We start from the raw sequence: 23,334 nt of genomic DNA, 5'->3' as shown, positions 1-23,334 counted from the left end.
TCACCTCCAGCACTTAGTTTAGTGACAGTATGTTACAATTTCCAAATGAAGATGTTTTCAAATCCATACACTCAACTTGACTACCTCAATCTGCAGAGCACAAATAAAATTTCAAAATAAAATAGCATCACAGTGGAAATTCCAGACAAGACTTAAAATTTTAAGTTTGGGGATTTTTGGTTAGAGAAAAGTAAAAATATAATTACACTAAACCCAACTTACATTTTGTTTATGGGTTCCTTTGAAAAATGCTCTTAATTTCATTAAATGTGCATTTAAATTGTTAGGACAGTATTTTAAGTGAAAGATTGCAACATAAGAACTGCATGTTCTTTTGTCTTGGTTTTTAACTTATGACTCTTGGATTTTCTTTTTACATTTTCAATCATTTTGGGGCTGAATAAGCATTTAGCAGTGTATTCCGGAATGGCTGGGATCTCTGACAGCTTTATTTATCTTGTACAGTCATGGTTAAGATCACTGTGGGTCTAATTATTGTGTTTGATTTGTAGGGTGGGCAATACAGTGCCTGATATTGCAGAATAGTAAAATGCTGAATCACTGAAATGTTCTTCATATTTTCATCCCCTATTTGCCTGTTTCACCACCCTGCCCCTGCTCCTTGCAGGCAATAAAACACTGTAAAATTGGACAGCTTTGGGAATATTGCAGGATCCAGGGATGGAACTTACATTATTCCCATTCTTTAGTTATATTTTCACTTTTTCTCCCTTCCTGTCAAAATGGCTGGACTCCCAAAGGGGAAATTCCAATGTGCAGGGACATGATAAATTATTCTTCAATCAGGAATAAAGCAAGAGCCTACATAAAGCATTTTAAGTATGAATCAGTCTAATAACTAACATAAGGATGGGAAGGGAGAAAAAATGAATTCCTGGTGTAAATGACAAGCACATTTCAAACGCCAGGGTCCCTGTAAGTTTGTTAGAGCTAAAAGAAAGATAAATGAAATTGTCAGCTACAGAAGGGGACTTGGTGGGACTCTGCTTTGCAGCAACACAGTGGAAATAAGCCCAAAAATACAGGGACAACATTATAGGTTTCTCTTGTATCCACTGCACAATGGATTCAAAGTCACCCTTGGGGAACACATCAAACACAGGTAGAGTTTCCCCCTTCATTTCTTACCCAAAACCTAGTTTTGAGTTTGAAGAGGGTTTTAATTTTAGTTCTGTGAACCAGGACTGATTTGAACTTCAGAAAACCCTGAAATAAATTAGATAAACAATATACTGGTGCTACCTACATGAGCTTCAGTTGTAATTACATAGCATTTCTCTTCTGATATAAAGGAGTTCTCAGGAAGCCTGGTTGTAAAATCATAAAGATCTTAAGCTGCACACTCCAGGATATCATACAATCTTCAGTCAAATGCAAATCCCTGATTTATATAATGTAATGCAAATTTCTGATTTATATAATGTATCAACTGATTTAATTTAAATAATTATTAAAAAGACACATGTAATTTTATTCATGTAGAACAATTCTGTGAGCATGTTCCACAGATACATAAAGATCCTAATTTATTCTGTACTCCTTAAATTCTTCCAACCCTTGAAATATGATTATTGATCCTCCACACTTTCAGAGAGAGGAGAACATTCAAAAGAAAGAAGATCTTTTTGCTTCATCTGTTATATGGAACTGAAAAATATATCTTCTTCTCTATGTAAGCAGATATTATAAACATGTCATGAGTAATAATTGAAGAGGGGGAGGAAAAAGATGTATAAATGGACAAAAATTCTGCAGGTGATTTCACAAAGTACTAACTTTCCAAAATTACTACATTAGCCAAAAAAAACCCAAAATTACTTCAGATTAAGTCAGCTGCTCCAGCAATAGTCATCTTTACCTAGTCCTGACAGCACTTAAGCTGGCCTAGATCTCTAGATCTTGTTTTTTGCCAGAGTACTATGCATAGTAATTTTTTTCAGCCTATTTACTAGTGGTTTTTCTTGAACCAAATGCCACAGAGCAGCTCTAGAAAAACCTACTGACAATAAGCTCCGGATAGCAGTTTTTACTGCATCCACTGAGTCAGTAAGAGCTGGGGAGTATAACGAGAAGACGACTAAGCTGCAGACAAGCAGAAGAGAAATGAAGAGCATATTTTTAGGGCTTCTCTGAAAGATTGTGCTTTACTGACATTTCTCTAAACAGTATACATCATTTTTATGTGCTATGCCCATGAGAAGTGGGAGAGAGTCACAAATAAAAATAGGCCTTCAGGACTAAGAGAGTACTTTATACCATAAGCTTGTCATTCATAAAGACGTAGTCAACGCTGTTTGATTACCTATACATATTACTTCATTTTAAGGTTTCATTATGTCTTCCAACAATTTTCATGAAGATTGTAATTGTATTCCCTTTTGTGCTAAGCTATTTTTATTTATTGATTTTATAAGTAAAATCAATACAAAATATTGTCCTCTAGAATTTTACATTTGCTACTTCAAGCCAAGTGAACAAAAGGCAAAACAGATACTGTGCATCAGTGCATTAAGAAAATCTTATATTGTTAAAATTACTATGCCACTCCGAGTTTTAGTTGCCATATGTGGAAATAGAGATATCACTCTTTTTAAGCAAAAAGCAGAAAATGAAAAGAGGGGGAACAAAACCGCACCCTGATCAACCTTACAGCACTTTCCATTGACACTTACTGGAGAGAGGAGCAGGGGAATTGGGCAGGAGCACAGTGCAGGGCATTGTGGTGACATCCTTCACACACCTGTGACCCAGGGGTCAGTCCCTGCCTCTCCAGAGCAGGGGACAGTGTGGCCAGGACACTGCACCTCCCAGTGCTCCCAGTGCCCGGCCGCACGGCTCTGCCCAGCACCCACAGCCCTCTGCCAACAGAGTGGCATAAATCCTACAAGTCACCCTCTACTGGACCAGAGAGAGCAAAAATCTTGTCATGATCCCTTTACATTCCTGCTACGCTCACCGCCCGTCAAGTACACACTCCCACTGGCCTCATCCACACTAAATGTCAGCACACACAGCTTGGCTTCCCCAGCAGCTGAGCCTTTCACTTCATTCCAAAGCAGAGATCGGATACAAACCTGTATGAGAAACCACGGAACCAGAGAAACAGAACAGCTCTCAGAGTACAAACACTACACCAAACCCATGACAAATATATTCTTAAACCACTTTGGAATTCATTATTGGAAGACACTGTGGTACATACAATGGTTGTAAGTGATTAAGTATTTAGAATGAGGTGAGACCCCTCCTAATTCTCCTCATATCTGTAGATTAAATTCTGCTTATCCAAGATAAGATCTAGATTACAGTTTTCAGTGTCTCCTTACAGTTACACCTTTCACTGTCTACAGTAAAGTGTGTTGCTGAGTAAGATTTCATTTCAAACTTATTTAATCTGCTTAGGTATCTTTGTGCATTTTGAGTCTATTGACTGGATTTGACTCACCCTAATACAGTCACTTTTATCCACTGCTAAAACCTGAGATGGAGGAAAAAAAACCCTAAACACAGACTTCACACTATTATTTGTTATGTTTGTTTCATTTAAGCTACTGACATCTTTCCCTTGACTAAAACAATCAAGTTGAAAGATTGAGAAATCTTTTTAACTGAAATTCCCCGGAAGTTAGAGATCCTCTTCTGTGTAAGTGGCGACAGTGGGACAGAGCAGGAATTCACTGAATCAGAGCTCCAGAAAATTTATTCCACTATCAGAAATGTTTGTTTACAAAAACTTCTTTGTTAACTCACTTTGATGCTGAATGGTTCTGGGTGATAAAAATTTTGCAGTATGTGTTTTAAGGAAAAAAGAAAAACAGAAGAGAAAAAAGGAAAGGTAATAGATTATAGATGAATAGTGGAGAGATAGGTAAGAGTGTTTTGTGTAGGACTGAAAATAAATGAATGCAAGTCATTTGAAAGTAGGAAATCATGAGGGATAAATATATCAGAGTTGAAAGATCAAAGGGATCAAATGTAATCAGACATGGAAATCTTTTCATATGTCACATGGTCCACCTACTTCATAATATAGAATTGGTTCTCTTTCATTACTAATTTTCTCCTTTGCACTATGTTCACTTTGTTTCTGAAAGTATTCAAGAAGGAGCTTATACTTTTTAAAGCTCAATAAAGTCTTTTTTTTTTTCCCATGTTTTTTAATCATTAGAACAGCTACCATAAGTACTGAGTAATGAGGTTTAAAGACACCTCTCTTCTGTCAAGTGCATCACACTTCTCCCAAACTCCAGACTTCCCCAGAATTTCATGCACAGACTGTTTAAGATTTCTCCTCACACTTGCACACACTGCTGCTTCTGCTCTGCCACTGGAAGACTGACCCCAAACTGCCCTGCTCTGGAGATTATCACTTTTGTCTTATTCTTCTGCCTTAAGAGTTTACTTTCATTTCTTTGTTCTAATGTCAACATTCTGTCCTTTAGCATATAAGCCCTGCCTCTACCTCACCCTTTTACAAAACAAACCAAGCATTTTTACCTCTTCTTATGAGACAGCATATCAATCTCCCCAGAGCTTTTCAAGGTCTTCTTCCTCACTTCTTGAGCCAAGGCGAGAAAAATTGCTCAGAGAATTAAAAAAAAAAAGTCATGAAAAGTCTGAGATATCGAATGGAGATTAACTGTCAGAAGAAAGACACATTAACACAGATATCCTGACTGCTGCTTCTGCACCCTCCTGTGCAAGCCGTGTCAGCTCACTTTCAAATGGCCACGGCAAACTGATTTACTGCAGATGCGGGCAAAGGCCTTAAGGTAATCTATCGTTCCATCTTAAGATACTTTCATGCAACTTTTTGAGAATTATGGAAAAAGAACGATTTCTTGTTTTGCCCATTATTGTTTTTAGAGCAAACCCACACAGTGTTGTCATTGAATATGCTGCTCAAAGAAAATAATGCAAGGCAGAGGTTATTCAAGCCAAATCTGTTGTTCTTATGTATGCAGAAAGAGAGCTTGCAAAGCATTTTATCAAAAAAAAAAAAAAAAAAAAAAAAAGTTAAGGATGCAATTTTTTAACATAAGATGACACTTTCAAAATAAAAGCTTCTTGTTGAACTGTGTTTTTCCTTTGGCATATTAGAATTTATGTCTTGTAAGGATAAAACAGAAAAAAAAAAGTCATGTAAATAAATGAAACATGTCAGAAACACAAATCTCTGAGCATCTATTAATTTACAGTGCACTCTATATATCTTCCTCAGCTAACAATAACAAAATCATTATTTCCAAACTACTTTATGTGAAGGATTAGTGTGCCATTTCCAAGAGGTTCCACAGAACCACAGAATCATTCAGGTTGCAATAAGATCACTGAGCTCAACCATTAACCCAGCACTGTCACTAAACCACGTCCCAAGTGAAGTGACACATCTACACAACCTTTAAATACCTCCAGGGATGGTGACTGAGCCTGTTCATACCAGACTGAACAGAACACATTGAATTTACCTATCTGGTGTGAGACATCACCACCAAAATGAGGCTAAAATGAATGTTTTCTGTGAACACCCATGATCCCCCACAGTTAACGACACAACATCTAAAGATCTACTTCCACTTCCTGTGGAGTAAAATCCTCCACAGAAAATTCTTTTGGAGGTGTTAAGAGTATAGCCCTCTAAAAATGGATTTTTTTTTCCATAGTTTGACCAAATACTATAACAAGTTTCTTTTATATATATATATATATATATATGTATGTATGTATGTATATGTATATATATATATGTGTGTGTGTGTGTGTGTGTATCCAGGCATACTTTCATGAAATATTTCCAGGTTAGAGTAATAAAGCGTCAAGTACAACAGAGATGAAATTTGATGGGCCATTTGTGTAGTAAACTACATCTCCACAGCTCCTTAATCAATGTCCTGAACCAATTACCACTCATTATTCTTGATGTATTGTAAGAGAACACATGACCATATATCACTCTCAATGATCATAACATTTTATGCTAATTTAATATGCTACCATATATAACACCTCAAGGTTAAAAAGAAGAAGTCTCAAACATTTCTGAGAGACATATAGCTCAGGAACTTTCATTTCCATTATTTAAGTAAATATATAGATTAACATATACTCTATCCACTATCCATTTGGAGTACTTTATCAGACATAAAAGAGTGGAAGTGAGGACCAAATTTAGCTGCCAGTATTTTTCATCTACTGCATTCATTTTTCACTCTGAATATTATTTCAGCTCATTTCTATACATGGGAAGTTTTTGTAGCCTCGGAGTTTTTTGATAGCCCATCCCAGTGGCAAGAACTTTATAGGATTTGGAATGAACTGGGCGACCCTTCCAGCTCATGACATGCAGCAGCACTTGGCAGGAGCAGGACCATCTGCCCAGTCCATAGAACTACGCTCCATCAGACAATATATCCACTTTGGGTCATTTACCACCTCTGAGCTTTAGATACAGCCAGCAAAATTAGCACAGGAGCTCTGCCATCAGGGGTCTTCTCATGGTTAATACTTCCTAAGCATGCTCCAGGCTCACTCTGCAGCCAAATCATAAGGAGCTGCAGAGAGACTGTGTGTTCTGAATTCCCATTTTTATTTGTCTGGAACACACGTAAGATGGTTATAACTGATTTATCTATAAAACTATCAAAAATGAGATGAGAAATAATGAAAGCAGATATTACTAACTGTGGCAAGAGGCAAAATAATAAAGTAGGCAGAATATGGATTAAGTGAGGATTTTTTGAGATCAAGAAACATATTTGAAAAGGGAACCTTCTCTCTTAGGGATGGAGAGGAAACAAGAAGGAAAATTAAATGAGTAAGAGAGTACGTAATTATGTCTGGGAGGGCATAGGATTAGGCAAGTTAAAGTCTCCCAAACACTAAATGAAATAGAGAAAGAGGCAAGAAGAGAAAAATAGGGAAGTGGAAAAGGAAAAAAGAGAAGCAGGGGTGAGATTTCTCAGTTAACTCAGTATTTTTTCATGTGCACATGGAAGTATACACAGAAAACACAGCATGAATTTGGGAATGCTTCCTGGCAGAACATAACACCAAACTACTAGGATAACTGTAAAAACCTGCAAGTTTCAGACTATTAAGAGACAGAGTAAAAAGAAGAGTTAAGAATGACATATCACTGGATATCAGTAATAGGGAAGAGAGTGGGAGAGAAGAGCATTCTATTCCTCACTGTGACCTCTGCTGCTTCTGTGTTTTTCCCCATTCATCTGCTTGTCACATTTTCAAGTTCTAAAATCCTGTTTCACTGTAAGGTTGCAAGAATTGCTGGAACGCTAATATACACAAAACCACCCAAATAAACAACCTTTCCCTGACCATTCAAAACAGCTAATGATGTTCTTCTATTTTTGAAACACTATACAAATAGGACATAAATTGCAATGAGCTACCATAACTTTAATACCAAGCTCATATTTAGATTTTTACTTTCCTAGCAGTGTTCACTGTATGATGAATTTATTTTCATCTGAGATACTGAAAAAAGAAATTACAGCACTGTCAAAGCAGATGGCTGCTGTAATGAATACCACAGCTGAGAGTCACAGTGAAATTCCACTCATGAGAAATACTATCAATATACCATTTTCCTTTCTCAATGTTATATCCAACCTTTTGGGAAGGGCTGATTTTTACATGTCTTAAGGTGTTGGAAACCAAACTTCAAATTTAACAGCTACATTTTTATGTTATGTGTATATAAATTAGCCTAATGGTTTTTAAGCTTCCTATGTGGAGGTCTTGTCAACTGACCACTCCAAATACTCCTAAGTTTTTACCAAAGTGAAGAAGTAAGCCTAATATTACACTGCAAAATAGCCCAATGTCTTTGGAACCCTTCAACTGAGTCTTTTATAGTATTAAATATTTTAATAACATTTTATACATATATATTATATTTATAGTAATATATATACTGGTGACAGAGAAAACCTGAGGCACATGAAAAAAAGAACCATCACCTCAAAAATAGGACAGATCTAAGGTCTATTCCATTCATACAAAAGCCTTGTTTAATTTAAAGGTACAAGATTTGATTACAGAAAAATAAACTGGGATATAGCCATATACTCCCTATTAAAACAAGTGCCACTTAAATTTGCTGATTTAAATCTAACCACAGTTTATTTACATTATTTAAGTTAAGTTCTTCAGTCATAATGGCAACTTGAGCCTCTGTAGTAGAATTCGAGGTTAAGAAAACACATTTTCCAAAAAAATACTCTTCACCTTTGACCAGCATCCACAGACACGACAAATATAAACCTCATAGCACAGGGTTGAGACCTATCCAGTAAATTAAACTATTTATGCAGTCCACTCTCTGAAAGAAGCCTCCAAAAAAAGGTTACATTAATACCAATGCTCTGGCCTGAACCTCAAGGACATTTTGATGAGCTAAAAGCACGTTTAACACCGTGCCCTCTAAGATCTTCATTATGCGTCTGCACTAAAACTTCCACTGCTGTTAGTGTTGCTGACTCAAGAAGACATTGGAGACAAAAATAAAGTAGCATTGGCATCATGTGCTACAGAGACACAAAGTTACTTCTGCCAGCTTAATTGTCTGTATCTTCCTAAGGACGGAAATTCAAAGGGTTAAGGGAAACTGGAATTGGACTCTGTGATCCTCAGGGCTCCTTTCCACCTCAGGATATTCCATGGAATAGCACAATGCACCTTTACAACACAAGGTCTACATGATACCAGTAAGGACGAGAGATAAAAGTCCACTGCAGCTGCAAACTATCTGAAGGTATCAATAAATAAACCACCAAGGGGCACAATAGCTTATGCTACTAATCGACAGAGCATGAAAACAACAACAGCTTTTCCATAGGCAAACCTCTCCCAGGTTAAGCTAACCATAGGTATAGACTCTTCCTCCTACCTCTACTCCAAGACAAGTTTAGAAAAAATGTGATTTTTCTGCAGGAATAAGCACTACAAATTCATAAATCCTCCATCAAAGCATAAATGGGAGTTCAAGCTGTTGAGCAGACTTGGTCAGATCTCAGTTTCAGACCCAGCCATCCCCAGGGAACAGCAGAGAGACAAGGGACTATGACAGGAAAGGCTGAGATTCAGATGTGCTTTGCACTGAGCTTGAGTTACTGATTTCTTCTGCTCTGAGAGCTCGGCCAGATGGTGGAGATCACAGAAGGAATCAAGGGCCAGGTTCACCTTTTACTCCTGGAACATAAATCCCAATGAGAGAAGAGCTGATGCAAGTAGGAGTGGTACCACTCCAAACACAGCTCTCCAAGAGGGAGGAGAAGCAGAGGAATAAACTGGCTCACATTGCCCTCTGCAGCCTCTTAAACATGTTAAACATAGCACATTCACACACATGTCGGATAAAACAGCAAAGGAAGGACCAGGAAAGAAACCATGGGCAGACGACATTGACAGTGAAAAGAACTTGAATCAACTCTTGTCTCAGCATCCACAAAAAGCAGATGAAGGTCACATTCAGGAAGATTTCCACTGGAAGCAAACAGTTTTAAAATATCTTTAAGATAATGACAGTGAAGATGGCAATTAGAACCACTGTGAGCTGACAGTGCATCAGGGCCAAGTGAATCGCACTCAGAGGGCTCAGAAAATAACAATGACAGTAGGAAGCTGTCAGGAGTCTCTGTCACGTTTGTCCCTAAAGAGAGGCAACACCATGAGAAACATGTTGACTTGATCTTCACAAAGTTATAAACAAACTACAGACCTAAAGGCCAACTCACAGCACAGATGAGCTGCTGAAAACATTAATAAATGCTCTCCAAGACCCTGATGAAAGTCATTCATTGCCCACATGGCTGATGCTGTCACACTATGGAGATGACTTTATTACATTTGTGTGATAGGCAGACAAGGGCTAATCCAGAAGTCTCTCTTAAAGACAATGGAAAAAGTTCCACCGACTTTTAATTGCATTTTCACCAAGTTCAGAAGTGAAAAGCACTTGAGGAGCCCTCTAGATAATGAGGGCTACTTGAATATAAAGTTAATGATATTTCTTGTGCAGTGAAAGTGAAAGATTGTGGAAGAAAATTAACATCTGATGTGCCTGCACTGGTTCTTTGAAGTGTGACAAGCAGCTCTGAAGCACCCACGGCACCCTCTAGGTTCTTGATCCATTTTGGAAGGATCTAGACATTTGGGAAGAGCAGATATTCTCCATGGGACAGTTTTTAAACAAGTTTGCTCATGTTTTGCACCATTTACCTTTGTTACAGGTACTGATACTTGGACTTGCCTTTGAAGTGACTAATTTTTCCAAAACAGTGCTAGGATTCAAGATTGGGCATCAGCATACTTGGGTTTTTTCTGCTTATGAAAAACAAGCAAACAAAAAAGGTTAATACTTCATTCCTGCTGAAAAAGTCCGAGTTTCTCTTGTTCAGGACTGAAAACATTTGCTAAGTGTGTTATAGTTACACCTTCAGTTTGTGTATTATATTCTTCTGACCAGGAATCTGCTGTTCAGAATTAAAAAGAAGCTGCAATCCATAAGATCATGCTATGATTTTTTTCAAGTTACTTTTTTTTTCCCCAGCCTGTCTATTTTAAGTAAAATTTAATTACTATTCAATGTGCACTGCTGATAGAGACAGAATTATGCAGAATAATTGAAAAGCATATTTATTTTTTTCCCCTCTCACATTTTGGAATAATTGGTTTCCAGATTTGGCCAGCCTGTTTGATACTTAATCATAACAAAAAGTGATTGTGAACCTTCCGTCAGCGCTTAGGTTTTCCCTTTTTCTGATTTTCCTCATTTCTGCAGCAGAGAAATATTTCAGAATTTCTTCCAACCAAACATGATCGATACAGTGAGAACTATCTCTGTTCATGTGTCTGCAGCAGCAAAGGATGAGATTCGTAATATACAAAAAGATATGGAAATGACTGGAGTTTAAAAATCTAATATTAATATAAGAAAAGTATAAATAAAACTGAAAATGGTTTAAGGAATATTTGCATATTATTTGAAACCTTATGAAGCTGAACATTTGGGTAGATATTTGACATTTGTTTTCCTTCTTGGAAACTGTTCCAAAATATAACATTTGTTTGATTGTTTTTTTGTTTTTGTTTGTTTGGTGGTGGGGTTTTTTGGGGGTTTTTTTTTTTGGTTTTTTTTTTAATCTTGGGAATCTTTATCTCAAGGGGAACACTGGTGGTGTGATGGTGCTGACTCACAAAGTCAGCTGCACTGAAAGGATCTCAGGAAGCCATTGGTTGAACTCCCCCAACACAGCAGGATCAGCATTAATCCAGACCAGGGGCCCAGGGTTTGATCCAACCAGCCCTGAAAGTGCACAGCTTCTCTGGGCAAAGTCTAATTAGGCTTGATTGTATTTAACAACTGAAATAAAAACTGCAGATTACATCTGGGACCTTTGATTTCAGGGCAGTATCACTGAGAGGGTTCAGTCAAAAGACCTATGAGAGCATGGACAAGACTGGAGAAGTACTGCCCTTTTTGCGCTGTATGTGTTTCTATTTTGTATTGTTATTTAAATTCTAGGATGTTTTAAACAAATATTCAGTTGATATTTACTGAAATATAAGCATATATATGTATATTTAAATACATTTTTATGGATCATCCTTGCCCCATGCCTGGAAGTGTTCAAGGTTAGGTTGGATGGGGCTCTGGGCTAGTGGAAGGTGCCCCTGGCCATGCCAGGGGTTGAAGCGAGATGATCTTCAGGGTCCCTTTCAACCCAAATCATTCTATGATTCTGTGACACATTTAACATGTGAAAATGACCACAGCTCCTTTACAAAGACATTTGGTTCAGTTTTTCTAAAGATATGAGCAAAAGAACCTGTTAGGGTGACTTTAACCACATGCTAGCTCATCAGCAAATATTGCAGAATGACTCTGCCTCTTAAAATCTATCAAAAGTCTAAACCAAAATATTTTAAAAGATGACAGCTTCAGGTTTCTATTTCATATATCAATACACCTGAAAAGATTCTTTAGCAAATGTTGTTAAAAAAAAGAGAAAAACAGAAACTCATTAAGTCATCCTTAGTTTGTAAATCTAATTCATAACACTGCAGCCAAAGAAAGATGTTAATTGCTATTGGTGTAAAATTCATGACCAGTGACAACATAAACTATTTTGCCTGCAAGACTAAAATTCTGAATGTGTGATCAATGACAATTTTCAGATTAAGTGACCATTTGGGATTACATTCATCAATACTAATGGTATCTTATTTAAAAGTTTAATGGGGAAGCTATAATGCATATCACATTTCTCAGTAAGATACATTATTATTGAATTTCAGAGAGAGGTTATTATGAAAAATGAAATAAAAGCGAAAAAAAAAGCCCATTGTTTAAAATGGATTTTCTAAGTGTATTGAACACATGAACTGGACTGCAGGCATTTGCTTAGAGGACTATTCTTTAGGTAATTCCATCTCGTTTATTTGGAGTCCATATGTAAAGTGTGTCTTTAAGTTACACCTGAAATTGGCCACTACAGAACATGAGGATGTCTACATCAGATAAAACATACATGGCATTTTCAGTAAAATGTTTTAACATAACAGGACAGTCAGACCCATGAAGTGATTTTGCTCCTCAGAAGTCATTTATTCACAGTATTTGATGTGAGCCAGCTCTTGTATTTGAGAAATCAATACGATAGCAGTTGAACTAGCAATGATTCATGCTCAGGGTAAAACCTGTCAAAACTGAAAGATGTAGAAAATATTCTTTTAAGTCCACATTCTTTTGGTGGAGAGGAAGGGAATTATTATTTCTTAGGAGCACAGAATACAGAATTGTTAAAAACAGGCGGGCGCACCAGTTGAGTCTAGTTTGTGGTGAACTCTGGCAGATCTCAATCCAAATTAAAGCTCTGTTCAGCTTTTCCAGTCTTTAACAGCTACTAACACAGTCCCCAATTAGGACTCCCAACAGTCCTTGCCCTGTTATTTATTCAGGTTGTTCTTGCTTGTCTTTATAAAATAAAAACAGCCTCTTGTTTTTTTCCATTCAGCACTGTTGAGCAAGTGACTTACTATCACATATTCGGATAAAAATATCATTACTACCCCATTTTCTAAAAAGCCCCAAACCTTACAATATCACTGTATAGCTGGCTTTCAGTTGTACACTATTTCCAGCACATAGAAGAGATATGAGGACTTAAACCAAAAAAAAACGAGAAAACCCTTTTAAAGACTGGGTTTTTCTGTCTTTGGGCTGTGACAGACAAACTCTTCACCTACAATGGACATTTCTGGGTCATTTCTGTGCATCATCAATGCACAAGAGAGGAACAGGGAAGATGTGATAGCTGCCAGTTTCACAGCAGAAGGCAGAACTTTTGCTTTATAGAATGAATTGTCCACAGATTAGGGGAACTGCTGACTTAAAATAGTGTAATATTGCCTGTTTCTATAGCATTAGCACAGTGGGATTCCAGTCACCCTGAACTATTATGGGCTGTAGAAATACAACCATGTGAAAATCAGAGTTATGTTAAGACTGAGTTTCTAAGCTGCTGGATCTCAGAAACTCAGCTGGACACTGCCTAGGCCCTCCTGAAATAACAGTATTCATACTTGATAGGAATGACAATACTATTGAAAAGAACTACTTTTTCTGTCAATAAACATTTTGTTTGAAAAGCTAAATGCCTTCATTTTTACTGAACAACAGCAAAGTACAATCTTCTTTTTCAATACTGGCTTTGAACAAGAACCTGAAACATGAATTCTGATTTTTCAACTCTGGCACCTCTGAACAAGGGAAAAAAGCCATTTTCTACCTCAATTAGAATTATTTATCTTGCTTACTTCTAAAACTTGAGGTTGAGCAGGCATTCTGTAAGTATAAATGGAATAGAAAAACTCAGTAAGTTACTTGAAAAGCAGCAACACCTTGTCTCATGTGGTTTATTAGGAAAACTGATCTATTTTTTTTAACTGCTACACTAGGATTTGCATATATGAATTGACACATCCCTTATGAAAAACGGGAAGTGGATGCATAAGGACTGGTATGTGACAAGTATTAGTTATTTTATTAAGATTTAAAGAAACAGTGAAAGCATCCAAATAATACTCCAGTTTCCCATCTTTTTAGTTCAAGAAATTTAATTCAAGAAATACTTTAGCCCTTTCTAGAGGAAGAAATTGTGACAGTTCCAACCCTGTCTTGTAGGTCATCCCAGTAACACTCACACAGAGCATCCCGTCACAAATACACCAATAATTTTCACACAGTATTGCAAATATATGCAGATTCTCCATGTATAACTCTGCTACTTCTGAAACAGGCTGTAACCTGTCTGATGGACTGAATGCAAGCTCTTAAAGGACTACAACTCAACAGGAATGAAAGGTGAAGTCTGGGTGTTTTTTTCAGACAAATGCAAACCAAACCCCAATGTCCATGACTCTCACCATAAAATATACTCTTTTTACCCCCATCATTCATTTACGGGGACTGGTGGCTATTATGTTTTGCCACATAACTTAGGTAAAATGCTGGATAGAAGTGGGACACTGTGTATTCACCTGAATACTCACCACTGAGGGATAATTTATGATAGTAGGTGGTGCCATAAAATTAATTTTGCCAGATTTTACTACAAAGCAAGGCAAAGACCTTGGCTTTTTATATCTTTAAAATGCCTTGATTATCTGTGGAGCTCTATAAAGTAAAGCCAAATATATAAAAAAAGAAGAGCGCTATGGCAAGATAACCTACAACCCTAGTTGTTACATTACCAGACTGTGCCCATCTGAAACTCCAAATCAAAGTAAAACAACAGCCTTGAAGAGGCAAAAATTTGAGCAGCCTACTTCCACGAAGCACTCAATATCTGACCTTTTAAGCAGCCAGTCTTGTCATACCTGAGAGAGGAATAAAATATATCACAAAAACTATTTGCAAGAAATAAGCTCAGATTTTGGGGGTGGTTCTCTCTTAAAAATCCCTGCCTTTTTTTTTTTTTTCTTGCTGCCCTAAAGCTGATAAAAAATTGTCTTTCGTGTTCTTGTCAAGAGATAAAGATGAATGGGAAAGTCATGTCAGGATCAGACTTTTATTTACGATCTTGTACGTTCAGGACTGTGCACATGCATGATTTGCTTCTGGACTCATCTCAAAATGAACAAATGAGAGATGAAAGATTACCCTGAGGACCTGCAGAAATACACATGAAAAACAGGTTTATCTAAAGAAGGATGCATTTCTGGAGGAAAAAGGTGATACCATGAATTTTACATCAGATCTTTAGTTCATAGAGAGTGCTACATAAAATATTGTTGGCCAGATCGCTGCTGGTTTAAAAAGTCTTTTGTTATTCCTTTGTATGAAACAATCTTGTTGAGAAAATGCTGCTTCCATGCGCTAGGTGACAGATTTCATTTCATCTTCGTTATGTGTGTTTCCAACCCTAGGCTGGTACCGCAGATAATGCTCCTCATAGTCAAACTTCCACAAGCACAGGATAAACTATCTTGGAAACACCTGCACATGTTAAACCCAGTGTTGTGATTAAAAACAAGATATAGCGCAAGGTAGTTTCTTTACCTTTTAACCTTTTCAGAACAAAAATCCACAAACTAATTTCACTGACCGAGAAGTTTACTGACAACTGAGCATTTAGCTTCCACCTGCTTGGAAGAAAGATAATCTTCTAATGCAGAACACAGAATCATTATTTAACACGGCAATGAGTTCTTCCCCTCATGAATTCTCCTAATCTGCAAACTCCTGAAGATACTTTCAATGCACTTGAGCAAGTCAGTATCAGAGGCAATTTGTAAAAGCTTGAGGCGAACACCCCTTGTTTGTCCCTCATTTGCTGTAGACTGTGGTCAGTACTCCCTGTCATTACCCTCTAAAATTAGATATCATTGCAGCAAAGTGATGACAGGCATCAGCACACAGCAGAAAGTAATTTGGGGGTTCTTTGCTTCCAAATGCTATGTTGGAGTCTTGTCTTTAATATATTACACTGAAAATATTCAGATACACTTTTGAACTATTTCTACTGGATGAGTACCATTTATATCTAAAATTATTTTTCTTCTTCCCTTCTGAAGAAGATTGGGTTATTCTTCATCCTGATCTTACATTAAGTGTTAAAATCTATTTCTTTTAAGCTAAACATATTGTTTTATTAAAATTCCCTAAGATTACAGTTTAAAGTCCAAATTCAGGAAAAGATTTCCTTTTCTAGAAAGTATATAACTTCTCATGCTTCTAAAATAGAGCTGAACTTTAATCTGTTTTTAAGCACATTTCTGAACCAAGAGTTAAAAAAATTCCCACATAAATAATATTGTACTGAAAACAGAAGGTGATGCCTTGTTAATAGAAAAGAGTATAAAGCAGGAAAAATTCCTGAAGCTTGGCATTGAAAATGGCTTTGAAAGCAGGGAAGAGGAAAGAACAGGTTGTTTGTAGGGAAAGGAAAAAAATCACAAGGAGTTCCTCACGTGAGAAAAGAGAGGAAATGATCTCATCTACTTCTTCATTTGCTCTTCTGTGGCAAATTATGCTCTAGCAACAGCACTGGGAGAACAGTACCATGATATCTGAGCAAAAACTCACAGATATCTGGAATGAAGCTCATTTACATTTCATGTAGAGTCCAGGGATATGGTGCAACATTCTGCTGAGGGGTGTGAGCAAGTTAACATCAAAGCTTTCTAATGGGAAAAGAATTTCCTAGGACCTTAATTTTCACTTTTCTGCAAATTCACTGCCTCATTCTTTACCATTAATACAAGAACACAGTGTCTAATTTCCATTTTCTTATCAAAACCATAACTCAGATTTTGGTACTTGTGAATTATACCACCAGAAGAGTGAGAAAATTTTAAAATACCATTTTAACACAGTCCTTATTGCTAGTAACAGTGAAATAACCTTTTCTCTTGAAATCTCAACTGGCTTAGATATGCTGTCACCCAGAGTGTCACATTCTTTGCTCACACCTTGACAATCTTCAAAGGAAAATCAAAACAACACAGCCCTGCAAAACTGTCCCCTCTGCATACAATAGGTACAATAGTTTCCCTGGTGCTGTCTTCCCACTGTCCCAGAAGAATCAGGATAGCCTGACATCCAGCAAGGATGTCTGAGCTCATTTCCCAAATTAGTTTCTATTTCTGATCTGCTGCCTTGCACATCGAGACTTTTTCAGTGACACCGACCAAATTATGGTGAGCTACAGACAGAGAGACCATGCACACCACAGCTGAGCCATGGAAGCTTTGGCAAAGTGAGAAACCTTGGAGAGCTGATGGAAAGCAATCCAGAAGTGTGAAGAATGATGGAGTACTGCAGCAAAGAACACACAGAAAGGACCTCTGCCATCACCACTGCCTTGTGTCTCAACAGGAAACACCAGACAGCCCCAGGGCTCATGTTCTGGGACCTGCTGGGAAGGAGAAGGTGGGAGCCTGACGTCCAGAAATCAATGTACAATACCTCCAATTCCTTAGCAAAAGGATTTTCTTCCACAATATTTTCATAGGGCTATACCAAACCAGCTGCTGTGCCACATGAAATGGTTTTCATCCTTGTATTAAGCGTAATTTAAATGATCCATTCAATTATCACTTTTGTGTTCAAAGATGGCTTATTTTCATGCAGATTTATGTTTCGTTATGCATAGAGGATATTCTTAATTGTGCCGAAACAACTGCAAATTTAATTAAAGTTTGCCATTCCAAGCATAAAATAGATTAAAGAAAATGCTGACAAACAGTAAAATAAATATTCGACTATTTAATTTAACTCAACATTTATTTTTAATCCAAACATCAAAATAACTTTGTTTCTAATTACAATTTCATGACAAAATGTCTTGAAGAAGTATTTGTCTCTATTTCCCTCCAATCTGCTCAGCCGAAACACACTGGCTTATTTATAAAACCGTTGATTAATAAAGCTGTTCCAGCTGTATTACTGTATGTTATGAAGAACACAGATTGATGAATGTAAACAGCCATTATAACTAAAAAACCAAAGTCTTGATAGTCTTCAAAAGTAGAAATCCCATCAAATACTTTGCAGGACAATTATACACCTCAATCTTAACACAGAAGGAAAAATATGGGGCAAACATAGCTAGTAAGGTCCAGAGATCTGCGGCAATTTCTAGCAGATGGAGAGATCAACTAAATACTTTTAAGTTACTTGTGGTTCCTTTAACTGAGTGTTATTAGACTCAGCCATGTGCTGTAACTTTAACAATAAAACCTCAGTTTCATAAAAAGTTACCCTCAAAAGTGGTATGAAGAAAGAATCTGGCCTGGTTCGACTGAAACTAATTGGAAACTCCCCAATTACGTTACGCTGCTTAGTATTGATTTTAATTTTATAGTCAGTAAATTTAAGAATTTATAGTTAGCAGCTGGGGGGGAAAAGAAAGACAGGCAGATTTCCTCTCATCCAGATGCAGTAAGTCTGGCTCTGACTGAGGAAAAAAAAAAAATTCCTAAACCACAAGAATTATGAACACTAACTTAATCCTTGATGTAATTGAGAAGCATTAGTTGAGAAGAAATATACAGGCTTTCCAAGGCATTGCATGTCTTTTCTCCAACAGATTTGGAGGAAACAAAAGTGCCTTACCAGTCTAACAAGTATCCCAACAGTTAGAAAATTTGGAGGAAAAAAAAAAAACAAAACAAAAACAAACTTTCCCCAGTTATTCACAATAATATTTGTTGCAACATCTGAATAAATTGTCTTACACGATTTTTGGTGCTTCTTCCTTCCACCTTAAGCAACACAATCAGGAGCTTCAGGTATTATTTACATCTAAATAACAACATCCAGCTATTTTGAGTTTTAGGACCATCACCACCACTTGTGGAAGACACGACAATCACAGAATGTTTCTGCTTTGAAAGCCATGAGCTCAGCTGGAGCAGCCCAAGCAACACAAGCCTCATCCAAAGCCACCCAGGACTACCACCACAAACTGCTTGCCAAGCCCTGTTCATTTCTCATTTTAAGTACTTCTTGTCAACACATCTGGGCAAAGAAAACCTCTATATGGAAAATATAAATGCTCTTTCCTCTTTGTAACTTCACTGTGAAAGGATGGAAAATTTCTTTTTGCAATGAAACCAAGGCAGAAATACAGAAAGAGGGTTCTGCTGTGGACTGATATGATCAGCATGCACTGAGAGCTCTGTGCATGCCAATGGACCATCTTCATAAGGGGTTCATCCCTGGTGTTAATACATTTAGATGTAATAAAGTGTGGCAGATACTTTCACATTTTCCTTATTTATCTATATCAGCTCGATATGTTAGTATCAAGAAAATCACAAACAAAGGGGAAAAACCCCATACAAACTCAAAAATTCAACAGAACAAATGAGGAATTTAAGTCAGTATCAGGGATTATTAAACTCTTTTACAGAATAAGAAGCAATCAAGAATGGAAGTAGCAAGGAGCAAGTATTTTTCAGACAGAAATAAAACTGAAACCCTTCACAAAAACAAACGCTGAACTGAACAACAGCAGCTCTTTCTTATTGATATATGCATAATTGTAAGGGAAGCTTGATCTGGAGTCCAGCAGAACTGGTTGGTGAAAACCCTATTTGGATGTAATACCGAGTTAAAAAATCACTTTACATCAACACTGCTATAACAAACAAAACAACCGAAATTTCTTCAAATAACCACTGAGTTCATCAACCCAGAACTACTCTTTCACAAAGAGCAGTTCATATTTTAGTAGCACTTTTTCTACAAGCACCAATATACACAAAGCAATTCCATAAAACATTTTTTTTTCTTTTCTTTCAGTGTTTCAAGATTTATTTTAGAAAACTCTACATGGTATTATTGATCAAAACTCTTTTTGACACTGTAAGACCCACCAAAAACTCTAAATTCTATAAGAAACAATAAATACACTGCATTACACACGCTTCCAGACTATCTCACTTCAGACTCCCGAAGCCAAAAATAAAAAATCTATGACATGGATCAGCCTAGATTTTTTTTTTTTTTTTCCTTCCCCTTTTGGTATAGTTTATAAATTACCAGTGCAGCTGTTTGACACAGAAGGAATATCCAAAGATAGGATTTCACATAACCAGGTAGTAACAGAGCAGTTCAAAGGTTAGAGAACCTCTACTGCCAAAACCAGCATGGCACTTGAGAGGCGCCATGGCAATTTACCTTCCTGAGAACCAGGCAATACCTCCACACACATCTAAATACAAACTTCACCATCCTTTAGTCAGAAGGCTTTGGGAAGGGAAATCAAGTGCACAAGTGATATTATATCATGTGGAATTGCAAATGAAACACACAAAACAACTAGGGGTTTGGAGTTTTGATTTAGAGGCTCCTTGATTAGGAAGAGTTGGCTTACCGGTTTAACATCATATGCAAGAAGAACAAATCTTAAGTCTGGTGAAACAGAGTATCTTGATGCTTTGAAGGTTACCTGCAATGAAGCAACAGCAAAAGTGAGTTTGCAATAGGAAATTAGTAAGATCCCCTTTCCCAAATTTTCCCACAGCTCATTTAAGAACTTCCCATTCATAAAACAGATTTGGTTTAGAAAACCAATGTAATTTTCACTAAAGGAGGGCCCAAATAATTATTAGTCTGGTACCAGTACCATGGCAACAGAAGAATCTGGATTCAACACTAAATACCAATTAAGAGGCTGATGAGTTTTTTATCATTACTACAGGCACTGAGCTAAAGCATAACAACTATAACCAATTCATTCCCAGAGAATGAAGGAAGACACTTTTAAGAAGTGAAGGACACTAGGTTAACCTTAAAGATAATATGCAAGAAAAATAACAGGCGTGCACTATGTCTCTACAGCTTTTAACATCACATATACAAACATTTTGTAAAATAATTTGAACCAAAATGGAAGTCTTTCTTAAAATGAAGAAAATTCTTAGCAGAGAGAAAAGTGAAACAAAAAGTAGCATTCTAAAACTAATAATGCTCAAGACTACATGGCACCCAGTTGAATTCACAATTGTAATTTCAACAAGGGGTAACGCTGATAACAGAAATAATTTAATGACTCTAATGCATGAGAAAGATAGGAATGTTCTTTAAATGGCACTGAAGGAAATAATTTTAAATTAATCTCAAGACATCTATTTGCAGAATGAAACGAAAAATGCAGACAAGAATAGAAAAAAAGTAGGACAGCAAAAAAAATAACAGAACCACAAAGCCACAAAACGACAACAAGTAAAAAAACCCAAAACCTCTGTAGAACAAGATCTATTCACTATTCTATTTCTTAAGCATCTTGCTCTCCTTAGCCTAATCCCACCGCTAAAATAAAGAGTTCAACAGGGGTTAAAGGTACACAAGCAGGAAGTCACAAACTAAACTATTACATTCAGGGTAGTTAAGGAGCTACACCAGAAAAAAAGCTTCCTATAAACTCAAAAGATGCTATATTTTGATATACAGATTAAACTCAGGTTCCTAGGTAATATAGTTAGAATCAAGGCATCCAAAAGAATTAAAGGGAAAAATATTTTTGAAGATAAACTGTTTGATTCAGCAGCGTAACAGAATCAAAAGTCAGAAGATAAATCTGCAGTCTTGAGAAAGGGGCGGGGGGGGAGGATAAAAAGACAACATACCTTAAACCATCCTTCTGTATCTACAAAGTATCCAGAACAGATTTCTATTGTGCCCAAACTTGCTTTTATGAGTTAATCATCTTTAAGCAGAGACTGTGTTAATGGTAATCTATGAGCAACATTCCCTTTTCCTGGCACTTCACTGAAAATATTTTCAGATGTGAAATTTGTCTTCTTTCAAGCAGTTTATCAATTATTGCCCCACTACCTCAGCATTCAGCACTATATAACCCAGGCAACTTTCCAAATTCACTCCCAGGGAGTGCAGCTCCTACCATTTCACACATTTAGCAGGAATCTGCAGTCCCTGATTATGCCACCGCAAATGTTCTGAGATGCTTCCTGCAAACACCTGAGCAGCTCAGCTGCCAGCCATTGGCAGTTCCAGGCAATACCAGCAAGAACTACTTGCATATTCAACTACAAAGTGTTGTGGATTTAGGTTTTAATGTCTTTTGAATCCCACTGACCTTTTTTATTCAGCTTGCACTCACCTGCAAAATTTTATTTGCCTCCAGACACATGGTATACATTCAATGCCAAAACTGTATGGTAGTGGGTTAGGGCAAAATAGTTTACTTTTTGTTAGTATAATGGCATAATTCTTGGTAAAAGGAGTACAAAGCTGTTTCATAATTTTTAATGTTTCACCTCAGAAATAAGAAACTGAAAGTCAGAAATCATGTGCTCATTGCCAAAGCTGATAGCAATGCTGATTTCTTTAAATTATCATAAAAACTATTTATTTAAGTTGGATTTACAATCAAGCTTTTAATGAAATAGGTGTTTAATTCTAGTAGAATTGCAGAGAGATTTAAGTGACAAAGTGATTAGAATTTCCTTAAAATTCTCATTTTGGAGGGTGGGTTTTGGTAAAGACAAGCACAATTTTGGCAATTCAGAACCTGCCTATTTATGTGCACAGAAGGAGCTCTTCTACATTAAGAACAGGAAATTAAATCACCTGACTCATTCCTCCTGCCTTACATGGCAAGTAAACTCATGATCTGTGAGTCACTAAAACCGAAGACAGAATTCTTTTTTTTCCCCCTATAACCATGTGTAAGGGATTTCATCAACCATGGTTTAGGAGATTAGATCAGCTGGTGAAAGGCTTAAAAGAAAGTTTCAGTTCTTGCTGTAGGAAATGAGATGTATACCACACCAGCTTCTGGGAGATCATCTGTCGGGCCAGTCTCTACAGGGATTAAATATATTTATTCATTAAAAAGCAGCTTGTGAGGACTCTGACCCTAAGGGTTTGCTCTCTTCTCAGGAGAACACATTTCTGAGTTTAAAAGGAAGAGTTGGGCAAATACCACATTGGAAATACACTGGGAATTAACAACCCTCAGGTGTCTTACTTTCAAAAACCTGGAGGATGACTGTTCCATGGGTGTGCAGATCCACAATTTCTCAAGCTTCTTACTTTGTCAGGAGCTATTTAGCCTTCATTAAGGAAGACAGACCTAAATGCTGCCCCATGTGACTATAACCCTGTGGGTTTGCTGTGCTTGATCTCTAAGAAATGCAATTTTGGACAAATAAGCTCTGAAACTAGGAGGAACAGAGCTGCCTAATTAGGCACAGTCCAGAGATGCAGAAGCAGGGCTGGTTTCCCTCTGCATCACTGCTCAGTATCAGCTAGTTAGG

At 37.0% G+C, this 23,334-nt stretch overlaps 1 protein-coding gene across 4 annotated transcripts in view; it reads right to left on the bottom strand.

Moving 5' to 3' along the window:
- DPP10 (dipeptidyl peptidase like 10) overlaps positions 1 to 23,334 on the bottom strand; it is a 441,914-nt gene that overhangs the window by 95,122 nt on the left and 323,458 nt on the right. For 3 of the 4 annotated variants that reach the window (XM_040069480.2, XM_040069479.2, XM_040069481.1), the window contains one exon: positions 20,427 to 20,501. In XM_040069480.2, coding sequence (XP_039925414.1) covers positions 20,427 to 20,501 — 75 coding nt within the window. Of the gene's footprint in view, positions 1 to 20,426; positions 20,502 to 21,681; positions 21,751 to 23,334 lie in introns of those variants that run through there. The other variant, XM_040069483.2, reaches the window with a different exon arrangement.

The sequence above is a fragment of the Hirundo rustica genome, chromosome 7, assembly GCF_015227805.2.
Source record: "Hirundo rustica isolate bHirRus1 chromosome 7, bHirRus1.pri.v3, whole genome shotgun sequence".
NCBI lineage: Eukaryota > Metazoa > Chordata > Aves > Passeriformes > Hirundinidae > Hirundo > Hirundo rustica.
This window is presented reverse-complemented; position numbering and strand designations above follow the sequence as displayed.